The sequence below is a fragment of the Megalops cyprinoides genome, chromosome 6 (genome assembly GCF_013368585.1).
Source record: "Megalops cyprinoides isolate fMegCyp1 chromosome 6, fMegCyp1.pri, whole genome shotgun sequence".
NCBI classification, from domain to species: domain Eukaryota; kingdom Metazoa; phylum Chordata; class Actinopteri; order Elopiformes; family Megalopidae; genus Megalops; species Megalops cyprinoides.
The window spans coordinates 16,498,881-16,514,840 of NC_050588.1; the positions used below are offsets into that span (position 1 = coordinate 16,498,881).

General features: G+C 42.4%; 1 protein-coding gene across 1 annotated transcript; it reads left to right on the plus strand.

Annotated features, from left to right (window-relative positions):
- The first annotated feature begins 394 nt into the window (after positions 1–394).
- LOC118778823 (myosin-binding protein H-like) lies at positions 395–15,415 on the plus strand. The gene is made up of 11 exons (XM_036530568.1): positions 395–741; positions 3,456–3,590; positions 4,878–5,045; positions 7,745–7,833; positions 8,337–8,532; positions 9,014–9,153; positions 9,339–9,498; positions 9,869–10,005; positions 12,694–12,880; positions 13,246–13,301; positions 15,046–15,415. The coding sequence occupies exons 1-10, from the start codon at positions 471–473 to the stop codon at positions 13,269–13,271; spliced, it is 1,509 nt and encodes a 502-aa protein (XP_036386461.1). The 5' UTR covers positions 395–470; the 3' UTR covers positions 13,272–13,301; positions 15,046–15,415.
- Positions 15,416–15,960: the final 545 nt, after the last annotated feature.

Sequence of the window (15,960 nt, forward strand, 5' to 3'; positions counted from 1 at the left end):
AAGTTTAGCCTACAATACCACATATATCATGAACAATTTTGTATGTCCGCCCTTAAAGATCATGTGCGCTCAGAAATGCCTAAAAAAGATTGTTCTTCCTACATCCCTTTTCTCACTGCTAATCATACCTTAATAGCAAGGAGAAATCGAACTTTCGCGACAACGTCAGTTGATGATCATAATGAATGAGGCTGGGATTTCAATAGAGTAGCCAGTTTATGTGTCGCAAAGTGTGCGTCACAACACACTCAAATGTGTCCCTGGGGAGTATGACCATTAAGGAGCCTTGGGAAATTGGCCAGGGGCGACAGTGACACAGACCTCGATCGTGTTGCAGGCCTGCCACATATAAAGACAGAGGGGTGGAGTCCCTTGTCTTCAAAGCCAGCCGCTATATAAAGTTGACATCTCCTAGCCCCTAGAGACACTTTATCTTAGGGTCGGACTTTCACTCCGGAAGCTCAAGCACCATGCCAGCCAAGCCTGCCAAGAAGGCAGCAGGGAAGAAGGCCGAGCCGGCCCCTGCTCCAGAGCCTGCACCTGCACCAGCTCCAGCTGAGGCTCCACCAGCTGAGGCTCCACCAGCCGAGGCCGCTCCCGCGGAAGCTGCTCCACCCGCTGAGGCCGCTCCCCCGGCAGAGGCAGCTCCACCGGCCGAAGGTGCTCCTCCTGCGGAGGCGGCTCCCGCCGAAGCTGCTCCTGCTCCAGCCCCTGCTGAGGAATCAGCTGCTCCTCCAGAAGGTAAAAGGAGAAGAAAAAGTCCACAGGGAAAGGAAAAAGAAACAGCCTCACAAAGCTGTCTGATTTGGAATACCGATATAATCAACGCAAATTTATTTCAACAGCGTAACAGTAGTAGCCCTCAAAGTGATATTGCCTACTTACTCGACTTATGGAAACATTCCACCTTAATTTTTTTTTTTTTAAATATCCAGCTAATCAAATAACCCTTTTAATTGCATAACACCGTTAGATGTGGTCTAATGTATGCTACTCGGTTTTCCGATTTTTACATTCTGAAGTGTAGCCTATAACCCTTGGACATGTACTGCAATTTCTTGCAATTAACATCTAATGCCTAAAAGTGATAGCCTAAATTAACATTTAACATCAGCCGCTGACGCTCCCGCTGCTGAAGAGGTCGCTGCTCCCGCACCAGCAGAACCAGAGGCACACGCCGACGGTAAAGCTTTAGCTCTGGCATTACCGGCGCATTATTCTCTCACTTCCACCCTCACTTGTGTACGATGTAACTAGCTTGATAGCCTGTGCTTTTTAAAAACATGACAATTTAAAACACATTTGTTTTAAATTATAACGTGTACACCTAGCCACGTAAGCGAGCATACCATAGCCTACATTACCCTAACGCTGTCAAGAGAGGAGTCATAGAAAAACTGGACTAACCATTTGTGTTAACTGATCATACTGATGTCGCACAGCAATCGCGCTGTAGCTTCATTCAGTTGCTGTCTTGTCTTGGACACGCTTCATTGGATTAAATGTTCTTGGGGATAAAGAATAAAAACAACCATATGGCTTATGGTTTATCGAGATTTTCCTTGGCACCTCTCTTGTATCATCTAACATTTAACATCAGTCCCCGCGGCTCCCGCTGGCGAGGAAACCAGTGCCGAACCACCAGCTGCACCAGAACCTGAGGCAACGGCTGAGCCTGAGGGTAAAGCTCAATGCTTCACTAAGATTTGAAATTATTGATTTAAGGGCACCTTTAATTCATGCATGTGACAGACTTGCTTTATTATTTTTACTGCGATGCATTCCATGCAGTAATATTAACATGCAGCAATTTAAGTTCCATCAGTACTGGTAATTAGTATGAAATTTCACAAGCATCTGTGTCACTTAACTAACCTCTAACATTAGCAGCCGCTGCCGCTCCACCTGCGGAAACACCCGCTCCCGCTGCTGAAGTCGAGCCACCAGCCGAGGGTAAAACGGACAGTGGATAATTAGTTTCAGCAATGTATTATTATCTGTTAATTTCACTTTCAGAATTATATGTAATATCGCTAACTAATAATATAGTAATATTACTAAACCAGGCTATATCCCACTAATATGTTTCCTTAACACTGACGATCCGGAAGTATAGTTGGTGTCTGCATTAAACTGCTACTATTTTTAACTAACGTCTAACGTTTAATATCAGCCGCCGCTCCTGCAGAAGAACCGGCTGCTCCCGCCGCTGCCGAAGGCGAGCCACCAGCTGAGGGTAAAACTGTAGAAAGTAGAAACACAAAGATGCTTACATTAATGAAATGGGCACACATGTGATATTTCACTTTTCCTTAATTTTACAGCACTAATGGATGTTAATGCTGGCCAGCGTATTCTGTAGTATTCTGCTGTGCTTATGCTTTTGTTCCATTGCAAATGCAAGATATTAACAGTCACTTTTCAAAAACCTTGTCAGTCAACTGCTTTCCTTTTAACATCTAACGTTTAACATCAGCTGCCGCTGCCCCTCCCGCTGCAGAAGAGCCCGCTGCTCCTGCGCCGGACGCTCCCGCTGAGGGTAAAATATCATTTCACTCCAGTCCAAGAGAACCTCATTTTATCCAAGAAGGTTTTTTTTTTAAATCTGCTTACTTTATACGATGTTTTTTTTTCCTGCAATTTCGAATAAAGAGTTACAGTAAACTAACAGCGGCTGCGTTAACAGCAAGTAGCATGTTTATTCCAAGAAAAAAGACATCCGTGCGTCGTTATATGACCGTAACCAGTCAATATATAACACGCATTTCAAATAATTGAATATAAACATGTAATATCAGCTGCTGATGCTGCTGCCCCTGCTGATGCTGCTGCTGCCGCTCCCGCTGCCGAAGAACCTGCGGCCCCTGCTGCTCCAGAAGTCCCCGCCGATGGTAACCTATCAATAACTGCAATAATAATGACTTTAATTATGCTTTTTTTCTTCAGAGAGGGGGGGTCAATCCTTAACACCTATAGATTTTAATTTAGGAAGCCAATTTCAATGCATTCCCCTGACCGAATGGACAGGATCCTCAGTTCTCTAGCCCAGTGGAATTGCAGGGTCCTTAAAACTGCATTCACAAAGTTTTACCTAGGAGCAAATAAAACATTGGTTTTGTTTGGGGCAATTGAACTGGGCTGGGAGAGGATTTGGAGCTAAAAATGTGGCATTGATCCCCAAGCATGCTCTGTCCTATCCGTTCCCTGACTGACTCTAACATAAATGCAAATTTAACATCAGCTGCAGCTGCTGAAGCACCCCCAGCCGAGGAGCCCAAAGCGCCCACGCCCCCACCTCCGGAAGGTATAGCGTCTGTTTGATGAAAGCGTCACCATGCGCGTTGAGGCTTTCTCATCTACTGATTTTAATTCCACCAAGACCAGTTGTGAATGTATAAAATTGTGCCGTCTGCTTCAGGCTGTAACTTCTCTGCTTCCTCATCAAAAATCCACAGTGCCCACCAGCGCACCTCTGAACCTGACAGTAGATGATGTCAATGATACATCAGTCACAATCAAATGGAGGCCTCCAGAGACCATTGGCTCCTCTGGCTTGGATGGATACACGGTGGAATATTGCAAAGACCAAAGTGAGTTTAACTCAGATGACCTGTACAGAGTACAAAAACTTTTCAGGCTAACAGCGAGACCCTCATTGAGGATTAAGCATTCATCCCAGTACAATGACAGGTAACGTAAGTAAACTATGAATTTTCTTTTCTTTACACTGCTATGAAATATGTCAGATCAGCAGAGTAAAAGAACAACTCATAAACGACCCCTTAGTTTTACATATGAGATCCCTATTGAAGTATGTGCATTAAGTTCCTTTCAGCTAAGAGCTGACTGGGGGAATCCTGGTGTTATGGTATACTGTTAGCTCGCTTTATCTTTTCTTAATGGCCTCGAAGAACTGTGTTTCATTCTGTGTTAAACAGAGAATTGTAAATTATAACTTTATTTGCAGAGCAGGCCTACCCACTGCAGCTGTCCCCAATGTGTCACCAGTAGATTTATTCCACCCTACAACTTCTGTCCCTATTAGGAATGGGGCAGTTCAGCCTCTACCATGGTGTTGGTGAAGCCTGCATTTAGAACAACGACCTGAGCCAACGTCAGCAGTAGACACTTGTTAATTAGAGCATATGAGTTTAAAAGAAAAACAGTTTTAGAGGTAAACTTCACAGTTGATTAGGTCTACTGCATAAAAACCATATTGTGAATGACATGGCCAGCTGGTGAAGGTTCAGAGCTGTTACTGTACTTTAGACAGTGTAATATGGGGTCATATAGAAAATTCACATCTTCCTCTCACAGGCTGCCAAAGAAAATAAACATTTATTTTGACACTTAGTACAAGCACTGTGAAAGCAGACATTTTAAGTGGTGTCCCATTTGTCTAAAATGTATATATAAATCCATTTTGAGTTAGTTAAATTGATTTGTTGAGTCATGTCATATTTACTGGTAGACCTTGTTCCTACATTCCAAACTAGTTTAAGTGGTTTAGGTTGTGGCTCACATGCTCATGTGTTCTCAATATATTGGACATCAAATCAGTTGGAGTTCAGCGTTCTACAAAAAGTGGACTTCCTTCAATGTTTTTGCATCTCTACATTGTAAAAAAATCCAACTTTTTAAAGTCAAGTTTTGCTTCAAGACAGCGACCATGAACAAAGTCATTCTGGAATGTTGTGTTCCCAGCAGGGGTGATGCATAAATAACTTGATTATGTAAAGGGTGCATATGAAGCTGTAAAGAATGGCTGTGAATGTGTGAATGGTGGACTGTGTAAAGTCATTCTGTGTACAGGACAGGACTGATGTGTCGATATCTTGATGTGTAAAGACTGTGCAAATTTCGTCCTTTCACTGCAGCAACCGACTGGGTGGTTGCAAACGCGGAGCTCACGCAAGCCAACCGCTACGCGATCAAGAACCTAACCACTGGGGACCTCCTGCACATCCGTGTGGTTGCAGTCAACCCAGGCGGCCGAAGCCCCCCTGCCACGCTCCCTGAGCCTGTCAATGTGCGCGAGGTTGTAGGTGAGTGGGACGGTCATGTCAGGCTTTGGACACCCACTTCCCCCCAGGTCCTTACCTGGGCATGTGTCATTCTCACTGCTATCCCAGCACCCTTTCCACTATCCGGTCTGCATTACCTATGTACGCAAGATATGTCAGCTGTACCTGTTCCTGCAGAACTGTCTTTCAGAGGGTCTTAGCTAACTGAGAAGGAAGCGTCTCGGCAGAGATTTGTGCTGAGATACTCAGAACCGGCGGACGAGGCCATACAAGGTCCAAGTCGTAAAGCAGTCTAGCTCTATTCAGATTGTTGACAGGTGGGCCAGGAGGAGGGAAGGTAGAGGTGCTAGGGGGCCTATAGCTCAAAACTCTTCAGCTGAATGAGCTTCTCAGCTGGAGTAAGATAAATCCAGCTGGCACCTGTTAGCACATGCATTCAAATAAACATGCAGACCACAGACTGCATTGTCAGTCAATGTGCTGCTGCACAACCCTGGACTACATTTAAATTTACATTTAGTCATTTGGCAGATGCTCTTATCCAGAGTGACTAAGTTGGTTTTTTTCACAGCAGATACTCAGGACACAGGAGACTTTTGCAGTTCATCCACAGGTTTGACCAACCAAATTAAGCAGGGTTTACTTTTCTTCATTGTTTAAATAACATTGTCTGTTAATCTCTGTAACAGCCAAATTGACAATGTTGCATTGGTAACAAAAACCCTTTTGTTGGACAGATATGCGAAAGTGAGAAGAAGTAATCTCTTACTATGAGTAAGTCTAAAGCTGAAATATATGGTCCCCTGCTGAGACCTGTAGTGTTGTGGCATACTTTCCAGGGATCCTCATGTAGCAACCTTTATAGCAGAATCTTGACCTCTGCCCCCTGCAAGGTGTGAAGACATTTCCTTAAAAGCTGCTGCAGATAATATGTCACTTTTTGTACATGTAGATATTTTTGGTATGTTGGGATCTCACCATTCTAGAAGAGATTCAGCTTTGTTGAATGTTTTTTTTTTCTATTTGGGGTGAAATCTCTGATGTTTCTTGGGGAAATGGTAGAGAGATGTTACCAGACTGCCCCAATAATTCCCCAAAAATTCCCCAGACAGCAAGCACTGACAGTTATCTCTTAACAAGGCAGTCAGGGCAACCTTGCAGTCTTTTGCCAGATTGTTGTAAAAACTTTCAAAAGCAACGGAGTCTGTATTTTTTTGAGAGAATAGGGTGCAGGAAAACTGTGACAGAGAGACAATCAGGTCAGTGATCGAAAGGTGAACTGAAGGCAAGGTAACTGGAGACTAACTGAATGAATCTGGGTTAAGTCTCCCAGCAGAACCACCCAGCACCGTGTTGGACTATACCACATCTGTCAGGCTACAGATAAAGGAGAGTCTTGAATTGTTTCCTCGAAAAGAACACAAGCTAGTCTCGCTCACATGCCTGGAAAATAACTGGGAAGTGCAGGTATTAAATGGGATTAGATATGGAAGGCTTTGCGGTGCTTTGAATCTGCTGACTGAAATCATGCCAGACCAAGGCAGCCTGCTGTGCTCCTATGAGAGCGATAGTGACAAGTGTGTGTGTGTGTGGAGGAGAGGGAGATGGGGATGAAATTCCAGGGGGTCTTGGCGGTGCAGCGGGGGCCAGGCTGCTGTCTCATGTGTCCCATAAATGTTCCGAGCCTGCTAGAGATGCACTGTTTATCTTTAAGCATGCCAGGGAAACTGGCTTGCTCTACTCAGTTTTAACCCAGCCCTGCTAAGAAGGGTGTCAAGTCAGGACACTGCAGAAGTGTTCATAACCATGGGTGACTCTCATAACCTTCCTTTTATCCTTTTTTCCCTGCTTCCTGATTCTGTCAGGTCTTGCTGAGTGATGGTTCTCTGCAGACTCTTTAAAATTCTTTCTGGGACACAAAGTATGGACTCAGGAAAAGGTTCTGACCACTTATCTCTTAAAATTGTGAGAACAGCAGCATATGTCATTGTATTTGATCACTTTGCAGTTAATTTATTTTGGTTTCTCTCAAAGACTATATTCTGTATATCTATGATCTAATTATTAATTAATTATGTTGCTATAAGTAATGATATTTTATTACAAATCAAATTATCAGTAATTGAGCTAAGACAATTTTGTCACTATTGGGACGGTAGAGGGCTGTATATAAAACCCGTCAGTGTGGGCTGTAACTTCATCTCCTCACCATGTGCTCAGAGGAGACCAGAATGGGACAGGTCTATTTAGAGGTTCACAGCTCCGTTCTCAGCAGGTGCGGCATCTCACAATGGAAACGCATTGAGTTTCACATTAGATGAATAATATTGTTCTGTCGATATTAGAGGTGAACTGCCAAGCAACAGCTAGATTGTGATAACTAAATTGAACAGTTGTTCAGCTCATTGATTGATAAGGTATATTGTAATCATCGCTTGACCTCTCCTTTACAAGAACTTAAAAGACTAATGAACATTCTGTCATAAATGGACCTGCTGGACTGGGCCTAATCTCTTGCTGAAAAATTTTGTGAGGGTGTCGTAAAAGATTTTTACTCTGGTTCCTTTTGCAAGTCTGTCATCACCAGTGTCAGCACTGTCAAAGGCAAATGCAGATGCCAGTGAAAAATGCACACCTATCCTGTATGTGTCAAATGTGTCATAGGGCACCCACCTTTGTACGTGTGTTTATGCTCCCTGTCTGGCTTCTTTTCTGCACAGATCGTCCCAAGATCCATCTGCCCCGTGTCCTTAGAACGAGGTTCGTTAAGAAGGTCGGCGAAAAGGTCAACCTTGTCATCCCCTTCTCTGTAAGTGTTGAGTTTACCTCACTGTTTTGCTCCTGAATGACTGGCTGATATGAGTGATTCTGCACATATCAACAGTGATTACAAAATCAAACAAGTAATAGACTAACTTAAATAAAGAAAATAAAGACATAAAGAAATAAATAAAGACATAAATTAATAATGATACAATAATGATAAGCACCATCCCTCAGCGCAATTATGTAGGATAAGTGCTGCGGTAGGAGAACCTAAAGCAAAGCAAGTCTGGCCAGATTCTTGTTACTCCATATCTCTTATATGAGTCAAGAAAACGGTACATATTTGAGTTTTTGCATGTTAAAAGTTGTCGTTTAGATTGTTGTAAGCTGCCTTGCCACAAGTTTCATTGTTATGGAATTCTTGACTTCATGGGTTTTACCATTGGCAATAAAAAAATGTGTGGATTAAAATAAGTAAAATAAGCAAAAATAGGTGTCCTGCACTTAACGGTGTGATTCATGCATGTGTCTCTCTCCCACCTCGAGGGCAAACCCAAACCTGTGGTGACCTGGACCAAGGACGGCCAGCCTTTGGACGCAAAGAAGGTCAACATCCGCAACAGTGACAAGGACAGCATCCTGTTCATTCGGCAAGCAGAGAGAGACCTCTCGGGCAAGTACGAAATGTGCGTGAAGGTCGACGCCTTCGAAGACAGAGCAACGATCATTCTTCAGATTGTCGGTGAGTTAGGACTGACTGATGTGTTTTTAATGCCTCAAATGCTTTTACACTCATGCATGAGTCTTGTAATAGTGACGGGAGAGTGAGGGTTCATGAATCCAGTAATGGACCGAGCTAACGTGCTGTGAGTTACTGACTTGCTTGTATTGTAATCTTGTATTTTCAGTGATATACTGATTTGAACCAATCAAAAGACACTCTCCAAAGCAAAATACTGATGATTTGATGATTGATTCTAATAAGTCACAGAAAATACATGATTGCACTATAAGCCTCACTCTCTCGTCATTGCTAGTTAGTTAGTGTCACAGTGATTAGTGTGATCACATTAGTGACCACAGAATGTTGCTTCATCATTGATCTGCTGTCAAACTGCGCTGTGTGGGTGCCCGTGACAGTATTTTTAGTACCCACAGTATGTTAGCTTCTCACTGGTTTCTTGAGTACTTAGAGATGGCTGTCTGTGCTTGGGGTCCTACAGAGCTTCCTGGTCCTCCTGCCAGTATCAAGCTGGTGGACACCTGGGGCTTCAACGTTGCCCTGGAGTGGACTCCGCCCAAAGACAATGGCAACACGGAAATCACAGGATACACTGTCCAGAAGGCTGACAAAAAGACTGGGGTGAGTGAAAAGTATCAACTTTGTACACAACAGCAGCTGTACAACAGTGTGAATGGTCTTATGAGGGGATTGTGGGAGCTCTTTTATCCACTTGCACTATCTTTGTAATTACCATTACCACCTTGTTCCATGGACAAAGAAAAGTATCTTCCCAGAGTTAAAGTCATGTTATGGTCCTATTTCAGGACTGGTTCACAGTACTGGAGCACTACCACAGGCTGAATGCCACCATCTCTGACCTGATCATGGGCAACACTTACACATTCAGGGTCTTTTCTGAGAACAAGGTCGGTTTGAGTGAGGAGGCAGCTGTCACGAAGGCAACAGCACACATTCAGAAGATTGGTGAGCCAACAACCATCTCTTGTTTTTGGGGATCATCTGTCTGTTTATCTGTCTGACTGTTTTAATGTATATCTACCTATTTGTTCATAACATTTCTTAAAAAGCCAAACTTAATTATCATAGCAGTAGTGCCATTCCAGTCCCATGTGCTTACTTTCAACATGGCACATATTGACCTACTGTATTTACATTTACATTTATTTATTTAGCAGACGCTTTTATCCAAAGCGACTTACAAAAGTGCATACAGCAAGTATAGCGACAGTACGGGGACAGGATGTGTACAGTTCCACAATGAGTAGTAGAGTAGGCACAGAAATAATTACAATTTTAATCAAGTAACTAATAAATCATATCTTTGGCAATCCAGGTATTGAATACAAACCCCCAGAGTACAAGGAGCACGACTTTAGTGAGGCCCCGAAGTTCACTACGCCCCTGAGTGACCGGGCAGCCACTGTGGGCTACACCACCAAACTGCTGTGCGCCGTGAGAGGAACTCCTAAGGTAAGCCTCTTCCTGGCATATCTGCCTGGAAGCAGTGCATTGTGGTCCTTAAGAGGAATGAATCCAAAGCCAGTTTATTTGATCAGTAATTCCTCTCAGTTCCACAAATCTATTCATTACAACATACCTGTGACACACAGTTCACCTAATCATGCCTTTTCCGAACCTTCCCGTTATGGTAGACTTCGATGCCTTTTTATATTGTCTGCAAGACTTTTTCATCATGTTTTTCCTGCCTGGGAGGTCAGGTGTAGGATTTCGGAGCAGCTATGGTGGTCTGGTCTGACTGACAGAGCCATGAGTGGAGAATTCACAATGAGGTCTCTGACTGTCACAAACTGTGGGCCCGGCAGGGTTTTTCCATCCAGCTTTTAACCTTCTTCCAGTCCCCACCCAAGACACAGTGCTGAGAGTTTCAAATGCCTGCGGGTCAAATCAGTCAAATGTCTACAAGTCAAATGCTGATCATGCCTCAGAGGCAGGGATATTTATAGCTGTTTAGTGCCATAAAGCAAGACTTAAGAGTAAGCCAAAGTACCACACTTTATCAACCTTACTTTTAATTTTTCAGATTTTCTACAAAGTGTCATTTTATACAATAATTTGGATCAATTTTGTTAATAACTTACCATATCTGGCACTCTCTGATGCTAAATCAGTAGTACTTAAAGGGACATGAAACATTCAGATCACCCTTAATCTGGTTATATATAGTTTGATGGCAGACACAAAAGTCTTACCAGTCATGTTTTTGTAGTTATATAATTTCACTGAACCTTTTGCTCAAAGACATAACAGTAGTACAGAGAGTAGAGGTTCAAACTTGCTCTTTGTAGTCCCATTCCTTATCCATTGCTTTGCACTGCCTCCTAGAGGTCACAGATTGTCAATGGGGAAAAAGCAATCCCTCCAGCCTGGCTGTGGGTCCAGTGGGTTAACACTTTCAAAAACCAAATTTTGTAATATAATTTTATAAGATTTGTTATTGTAGCATATATGCTGACAGGATAGAATGTATGGTCTGCATTGTAGAATATATGTTACATTTACATTCTCAGTAACATGCAATACATGCATGCAATTGAATATGTTAAAGTGGTTGGAACTAATATATTTTGTAATATACAGTGAATCTTTGTTCAAAAAATATGTTTTCATATGGTAAGGCCCTTGTAAGACAATAATACAAAGAAGGGGATGTAGGCAGAGTCCTTATTAACATTCTCATAAAGATAAAATACCCTTTGGACTGAGTGGTCTCTCTGTCTCTGTCACCCAAACAAAGGGGCTGCTGGAGCCTGTCATTGCTCTACCCACTAGTTCTAGTCTGTTATCACAAAAAGGTCTCCTAGCCCTCCTTTGCCAATGTTTTCAACTCCAGGAGCGCCGGGATGTCGTCTGCTTTAACGGATAGTCTCGCCTGTTTGAACGGCTTGCAGAGACAGAGGGGAGTGGGGGTGCCGCCTGTGGAGCTCTCAGCATGTGTGACGCAGATAGCAGCATCTCAGGCACCTACAGAGTGCTGCGATATCTTTCTCACACTTACCAGCCTGTGCCGCTGCCACCGCTGCTGCTGCTGCTGCTGCTGAGCTCAGAAATGTAGCTGCTGGTGCTGAGCTCCGTGGGGACTGGCCTTTTTGTCACCTCATGGCCTGTGGAATGTGTGGATGGCCCGGGTGTCAGGGTCACTCACCCGCGTGGGGGACGGGTGTGAGAGACCTGCGCATTAGCAGCTGCTGGTTCATTTTTAGGGAAATATTTGTCACTGTAAACTCACACCCTGGCACCCCCGTCACCCTCTGTCAGTGTGTTTACACAGAGCCGGGCAGGAATGAGAGGACTTTGGAGGGTCCCTGTCAGGGCAGGGCTGGCCAATGTGCTACAAAGTATCCCATTGGCCCAATGTTGCTTTACAGCGAAGGGTTCAGAGTTCAAGTGTTGTGATGGGCAAATGCCGTGGTAATGTGGTACCAAGTGTTGCTGGTGGAGAGGGTGCTTTTAAGAGGACGATAACTAGAAAATGTGGGCGTGTGTGTGTCTGTGTGTGTTTGGTGGGGCCAGGGCGGTGCCACCTGCAGGAAGAGTTTATAAATAACATGCACTTTGCTCTTAAGAAAAATAGATTTAATTTGACATGACCACCAAGTTTGTGTTTCATGATGTTTGTAGTGGTAGAACTGACCTATTCGAATGTTCACTAAGAAGTTCCTAATGGGAAACACGCATTCAAAGACATTTTGATTTGAAGACTTATGTTTAAATGCTAGAAATTTGTTTCTCAGACAAATATAAAGAGTGAAGTTGATGCCTATATGAATTTCTTTCCAAAAAATGGTTACTTTTTGAGAATGTAAAATATGAGATAGTTCTGATTTTTTGAACACATTTTTGGTCACTGCATAATTCCAGTTGTGTTATTTCATTGTTTTGATGTCTTTACTATTATTCTAAAATGTGGAAAATAGTAAAAATAAAGAAAAACCTTACTATGAGTAGATGTGTCCAAAATTTTGACTGGTACTGAACATATAATATATTATATATTATATGTTATTATATATATTTTTATATACAGTATTATGTATTATGTATTATATTGAGTTGGTGTGTGTTCAATGTACATTGTTTCTCATATATATAATGTTGTTTTGGTGGGTGACTCACATGTCTGTTCTGCCCTCTCTGCAGCCCAAGATTGAGTGGATGAAGAACCAAATGATCATCGCTGAGGACCCGAAGTTCAGGATGATCAACCACCAGGGGATCTGCTCTCTGGAGATCCGCAAACCCTCCAGCTTCGACGGCGGTGTCTACACCTGCAGGGCCAAGAACGCCCTTGGAGAGGCCAGTGTGGCCTGCAAGCTGGAGGTCAAACGTGAGTGTTGTGGAAGGGAATGCAGGGAACGCATTGCCCTAGCCCCTGGGGCCTCAGTAGTGTGCATTTTTATGATAGCCCTGCAGGTATTAGGATGTATGCACATATGGGCCCCGGAACAGAATATTATCTAGGGAGCCAAACCTAAACTGCTTCAGTAAATGTCCAGCTGGATGTATAGCTAATGTGTCAGATGTAAGCTAAAGAATTTTCCCTGCTTTGTGTCACTCACTTACACTTATACTTATACCCGTTTTTTCTGTAATTTTGTAAATGATTCCAAATGTGAATTCTGCCTAATATAAATTTGTTTTACTATAATTTTGTTATCATTTAAACCAATTTAAACTATTTCCCTCCAACAGAGGTCATCAATCCAGAGGCAAAGTAACACAACCACAGCCACACATATATAGCCCAGGTGAGTGACAAAGGAACAGAATTTTTCGACAAACATATGCAGTACTTTGCTGTTTATTTAAAGGTATCCATATGGGTAATTTTTTTTCTTATGAAGGAAAGTTTGTTATTTCTATTATTTTTGCACAGGTCATGTAAGGAAATCTTTATTAGACAGTGAGCACTGAAATTGGCTCCTCTCCTCGGTCACAACCCTGATTCAGTGATTCCTTGGAGGGTTTAGTAAGATAGATACCTTTAGTCTAAAGTTAGATACCTTTATAAAAAGGAGCCTGCGGGTGTTTCACAGGAAGGGCGCCTTCCTTTTGCAGGCTTCACTCTGTAACACCCTAAAACCCATAACAGCCAGCAAAGAAAATAATCTGAAGAAAATTCTGCAAGGTCTTTTTTTTCTGGTGCACAGCAGGAACAGCCACACTCAGCAGGGATTGAATTGCTGTGCGTCAGACTGTTACAAAAAATAGCAACGTGTTTGCAAGCCTTCTTGGATAGGACTACAGTGTGCTTGCATGCAAATATCTGTTTGTTCTACTGTGCATAAGGGAAGTCTAAGCATACTTCAGCAACACCAGTAGACAGGAGTTTTGGGGACTTTGCTGCCTGCCTCTAAAATAGAGTTAGGGCAAGGGTCAACTGGACAAAGGAGGCACATCTGTGTTTTATGCACCTGTTTGATCATCTATTTGGGTCGTTGCAATACAGGACACCTGTTTCCCCAGTGCCCCTACCTTACATGGTGGGGCTCTAAACTGGAGGGGGGAGGGGTGCAGGCTGTCCTATAGGAAGCATCCTTGTGGCAGTGCCCCGTGAATTACGATCCACCGAGCAGCTTTATCACATTTCCTTGACTCAGCAGCAACCACCCCGCGAGGGACACCCAGCGGTTTATTTCCAGAATCTGCTCTGATAAAATTTTCCGCCCACACATGTTGGAGACATTAAGGGTGCCAGAAAAGTCTCCTCCATTTGGCCAAAAGAAGAGGCCTCATTTATCTTATCGATCAGATCACAGGGTGCAGAAGGAAATATGTGTCTGTGGATGCCATGCTAGTTACATTGATGTGTCCTGGTTAACCTGTTGTGAAATCAGACGTCACCTTGTTGTGCCTGTACCTGTTGTGGATTCAGGCTTATAGAGTTTTGTTTCTGATGTTGTGGTAATGAGGTTATACATATGGAAAAGAAATTTAACTTGAACATTTTAACAAAGCATTTTATTTGCTATGTTTTTTCTTTTTCTTTTACATATTAATGTCACAATATATCATCATAACAAGACTGTCCCATTCAGGAGGTACATAAGCCTTCTACTACAACATTCCTGCTAAGCGAGGTTTTCACATTCCTTTTGGTAGTCCATTCATGAAGATGTCTTGCAGTTCCACATTAGGACCAGCAGGAGGTTTGCTCTTATGAAAAATGGTGAGGAGATATTTCCTGCTTTTTTCTAATGGGGTATCTGTGAGCTTCAGTAAGATGGCTCATTAATGCGTACATTTGACTTGTGCAACAGTCACAATTTGGCTGTGATATAAAAAGTTCACCCACCAGTAAAAACTAATCTTGTATGATTTGGAGAGTTGTATAATTTCCCTGTGAGCGGTACACTCCCACCAGAAGCTGCTTGGCTGAACTTCTACCCATTAGAAATGATGCACAGTACTGTTTAAAATACCACCAATGAGATTCCTGTTCTTTTTGAAAAGCATGTCTGAAAGTTGTCCACCTCTGTTTTCTTCCCACAGAGGGATTGTGGAGGTGGTTGAAAGCTGATGCTGAAAGGAATCATGTGTATATAAATGGAGACAACATTTCAAGATTGGATTTTCCCCTGTACTCACTGCATTCATCTAACCTATAAAGTTTTATTTTTGTCTCTCTGGTTTAGCAAGACCACTGTAGATAAAATGGCTAACTATGCCAAGTCAAGTTGTAACAACTGCTGATGTGCCTGACCTATTCCCGTACTGTTTCTTGACTTTGTCCTATATTGCAACTCTGAACAGGTCTGTACCCAATAAATTAATTGAACCAACAGGAAATTGTCCTGTAATGACTGTATGAAAGAAGTATTCTTGAATGTGTATTGCAATAAATATTACTGTTTTAATCCAAGCATAATTTGTTTTTTTTTAATATATAGAGGAGTTCTCCGCTCAATGTTATAGATTTTTTCCTCAAAAATATGACACTAAGTGAAACAATGTTGAAGCAATTCCCATTTGCAAATTGCAAATTGAATAGATTTGTACATAAACCATGCATTAATTGAAGACAATTGCATGTATATGATATTATTTGTATCTAATTCATCAAGTATGCTCAGAGTGGCATGAGAAATAGTTGAAGCTGAGACTTGAGCAAGGTTAGCACAGTACGATATGCAACACACAATTTCTAAATTAAGGTTTTAAGACAAATTTTACTTATGACAATTGCTGATGAGAAGTCAATAGCCAACATCTCATGTTTTGAAACACCTTACTGCACACTGTGGGATGAAAAACAAGTTTTGGCTCAAAAATTTTTACAGGAGGGGGAGGTCTCAAAAAAGCAACACATTTTAACATCTATTGGTTGTCATAGGCAAACACAGAGAAGTACTGCGCTGCAAAGCAACAATGCTACAGCATAAACTAATGTTAACATGATCATTTTTT